The sequence below is a fragment of the Ostrea edulis genome, chromosome 9 (genome assembly GCF_947568905.1).
Source record: "Ostrea edulis chromosome 9, xbOstEdul1.1, whole genome shotgun sequence".
NCBI lineage: Eukaryota > Metazoa > Mollusca > Bivalvia > Ostreida > Ostreidae > Ostrea > Ostrea edulis.
In genome coordinates, this window is record NC_079172.1 from 32,380,680 (window position 1) to 32,384,424 (window position 3,745).

Below are 3,745 nucleotides of genomic sequence, written 5' to 3' on the forward strand. Positions count from 1 at the left end.
CAGACTATAATCATATCTTGTTTCATCATGCTTTAATTTAGGAACCTGAGATTTGGTATATAGTTTTCTAATAATGTACATGCTTTCCAATCAATTTTAAATTTGTCACAGCATACTAATTTTTACAAGATTTATGGGACTTTGTGTCGGATAAGTTGTCCAGATTTTTTCTCTATAATGCCTTAACTTAAGAATCTGAAATTTTTTATGTGGTTATTGATGAATAGATACACATAAGTTTCCCTTTCGTTAAAGTTGAATTATTCTAACAAAATTTGTAAAACTTTAAGTTTCTTGGCTGACTGAATCAATTCTTGCATTCCAATTTTCTGTGTTTTTTATTCTGCAAGATCTGTGTAATTAGGTATATCAATTTGTAATTGAATCCATCAAATTCATTGAATCTATTTACAGGAGATCAAAATTGTAAATTTCCTGGCTGATATTAAAAAAATAGTAACTGCCCACTCCTTCAAATATACAGTCTGCATGTAATGGCATCCCTCAAATAGAGGACACTGGTAGGGTATATAACATGTATTGCTTTTACAACACTCTCAGAATGCTTGTCTGCTATTTCTTTAATTATTTTCCTGGTTTATGTAAAAATAAAACCCCCAGATTGGTTTGTAACTTTGCAGACAGTAATTGATTGATCACTTCAATTTTGTGAGTTTGTCCAATCACTAAAATAAGAAAAATTTGAGATCAATGAATAATGATCAATGCCATACTACCGTATATACTTGCCTATTTATAAGTCTATTGTATAGTTTTTAGGTTATATTGGAGGGAGTTGCCATTGACCCATTTATAAGTCGGTCTAACTTTTTTCAATAATCGGTTGACAATTTCAAATCAATGCTCTAATGTTTTTACCTGTGTTTCAATTTGAGAAATGCGCCGATATTTTTTCCCAACAAATCAATTTCTTATCATTAATCTTATGTATTTATCTGTGTTCCAATAAAGTTTTGGGATATGACATCAATATTTCACTTTTTATTCTCAACAAATTAAACAGTTACTATTTTGTTTATTTCTTCCATGTTTTTCTTCTTTAAAAATACTAGGCTATACATTACGCCGTCAGAAAAATACTTATCTTCTTAGGACACTCCTATAAGTCGGACATAGAGTTTTGGACCAAATTTTAACTCCCAAAAATCCGACTTCTAGGAGTGTCCTAAGAAGATTAGTATTTTTCTGGATGGCGTAATGTATAGCCCAGTATTAGACACCAACACATCACTAACAAATCTATAGCTAGTCTATGTCAGAAAAGGCCCAATGGGGTATAAATTTATTGCCATTTGTAATAACAATGAGTATAGGAGTTACATGAAATGTCAAGTACTAGTGCTCTATACATTGAGGATGTATGTCATAAAGAAATATTCATTGTCAAAGTTTACAAGTATGTTTTAAGTAATTTATCAGATATGCACATAAAGATATACATGTGTATAATTACTCAACAGTTTCAGTCATTTGTGATCATTCTCTCAGTAACGTTTCCTGAACGTATTAGAGTTATATACTTAATGATTTCAATTACATGTATATACCATAAAAAAAAAACACCCCCTAAATATTTTATACCGTAATAATGAAAATATATCAAAACAACAGTTCTCTCAACATTATGTCACACAACAATAATCAATAATGCCACAACAATGGACCACAAACTAAGCTATTGTAAAAGACTCTCATTCCAAAATATCCATCCTTAAAGCGCGGTCACTCAGGATTTTAATCCCTAGAGTTTCTGCTAAATGCATGAATATAAATTAATATCAAGCAATAAGCCTATGGTATCCATAGTGAGTATGCACTGAAGCAGTATCGAGGCCAGTCAACAACAAACTGACTCCATGAGTTGATTAGAGTGGCATGTTGGCATGTTTCTTCCATGGATTCGCCAGTTTCTTACTGGAAAGCATATCCAAATCCCTACAGATCTGCCTCCTAGTAGTGCGGGGCTCAATAATGTCATCCACAAAGCCTGAAACGAGAGACAGGAATTGATTACATGCATTCAATAAATAAAAATAACATCCTAATGGGTTTCCCAACAAGAGGCCTAGGTGTTTTAACTATAGACAGGACACTGATTGCATGATAGAAAAAAACTCAACATCATAATAGTGGCTGCTATTGCTTTACTAGCCTACTAAACTATGTTACCTCTCATAGTAGGTACATTATGATACCAGTCATATGGGTTTGAAACACTGGTCAATGAGAACATCTCTGAGACATGGTTTTTTAGGATTTTTTTTCTATTATCTCAAATTACTCTTCTAACTCTCCTTCAAATTTGAAAAACAAATACTCAGAATAATTTTGATTTGTGTAGTTCTCTGGAATTCTTTTTAAAAAATTGAAGATATTGCTTAAAAAAGTATACATGTACATGTATATGACAGTAAAAGACAGTTATAGTACAGTGCTGTGAGAGCATAAAATTACATGTAAATGTTGCAGTAGTTTTACATTGAGGAAAACTTATGCACTTTATAATCTCATCATGTATTCATGGCACTTGCTATAAATGCTTTGCAAAAATGAGAACTAAATCTATGTTTTTTATAAGTAAAACGAACACATTAATTTATCATATGGAATGTAATTTGATTTCTCAATTAAGTCCAAAAGAGAGAGGAAAATTTACATTATATATATATATATATATAGAGAGAGAGAGAGAGAGAGAGAGAGAGAGTTATTTAGGGAGGGATAATATTTTCAACTTTTGAACATCATAGAAAATTTTCAATTCCCTTATCTATAAAGAATTTTATATTTGTACTTAAATATTACACTCTAATGAAACTTCTGCCCCAAGGTCATTGAAATCTAACATTTTTGTTCACAGCTTTACCCTCTAACTGTGAATTCAGTTTTCATTCTTCATTAGAAGCACTACAGAAAATTTCTACCCATTTATTATAGATAGTTGCTGTAATATGCTGTCAGATGACCCTACCGTTTGAGTGAGCGCAGCTATACACATACATATGTACATATTTTGTAATGTTCATGCTTTGATCAGCAAATCAATATTTATTTACCACATACTCAGCACATGAATGTGATTAGGTAGCAGAAACAGCCTATTTTAGCTCTCTCCTAGGGTTTTATATTAAATCATGAACAATTGAAGTCCTGTATTAGGTTCTTACTACATTGTAGATTTAGATCACTCTAAAATACCCAGCATGCACATCAACAATTATAATTACTGTAACATGTATATGAATGTGGCTGAAAAATTTATATACCATATCTATTATATTTCTGTTGCCTTCTCTATGACTTGCGTAATCTTTTACGACTTTTTATATACTGTATTTATTATATTTCTGCTGCCTTCTCTATGACTTGCGTAACCTTTGACGATTTGTTCTGAACTGTATGCTCGTGACTGCCTCTACTTTTCTTATTTCTACTCTCAATCTTTCCAAGTCACTAACTGTGTGATAACAATGCTTAAAATGTCACGTCTTGTCACAAACCTTTCAAGTTTGTAAAACTATGTGAACAGCACTGCATAAAATGCATTTCAATATAATGATAATTTTTAAATAAATCGATAAATTCAACACCACAGCAGATACATGTGCAGATCCAGGATTTTTCTCTTTTTACCCCCCCCCCCCCTTTCCCCCCTTTATGCACACGTCAATAGTAATTTGAAAACATGAAAGAAAGCAGAAGTGAGTAAGCCCACATACCCCAC

General features: G+C 32.0%; 1 protein-coding gene across 2 annotated transcripts in view; it reads right to left on the bottom strand.

The window, feature by feature from the left end:
• Positions 1-1,270: 1,270 nt before the first annotated feature.
• The window catches only part of LOC130050365 (propionyl-CoA carboxylase beta chain, mitochondrial-like), a 22,550-nt gene continuing 20,075 nt past the window's right edge, over positions 1,271-3,745 (bottom strand). For both annotated transcript variants that reach the window (XM_056150239.1, XM_056150238.1), the window contains one exon: positions 1,271-2,008. In XM_056150239.1, coding sequence (XP_056006214.1) covers positions 1,887-2,008 — 122 coding nt within the window. In that variant the 3' untranslated portion in view covers positions 1,271-1,886. The remainder of the gene's footprint in view (positions 2,009-3,745) is intronic.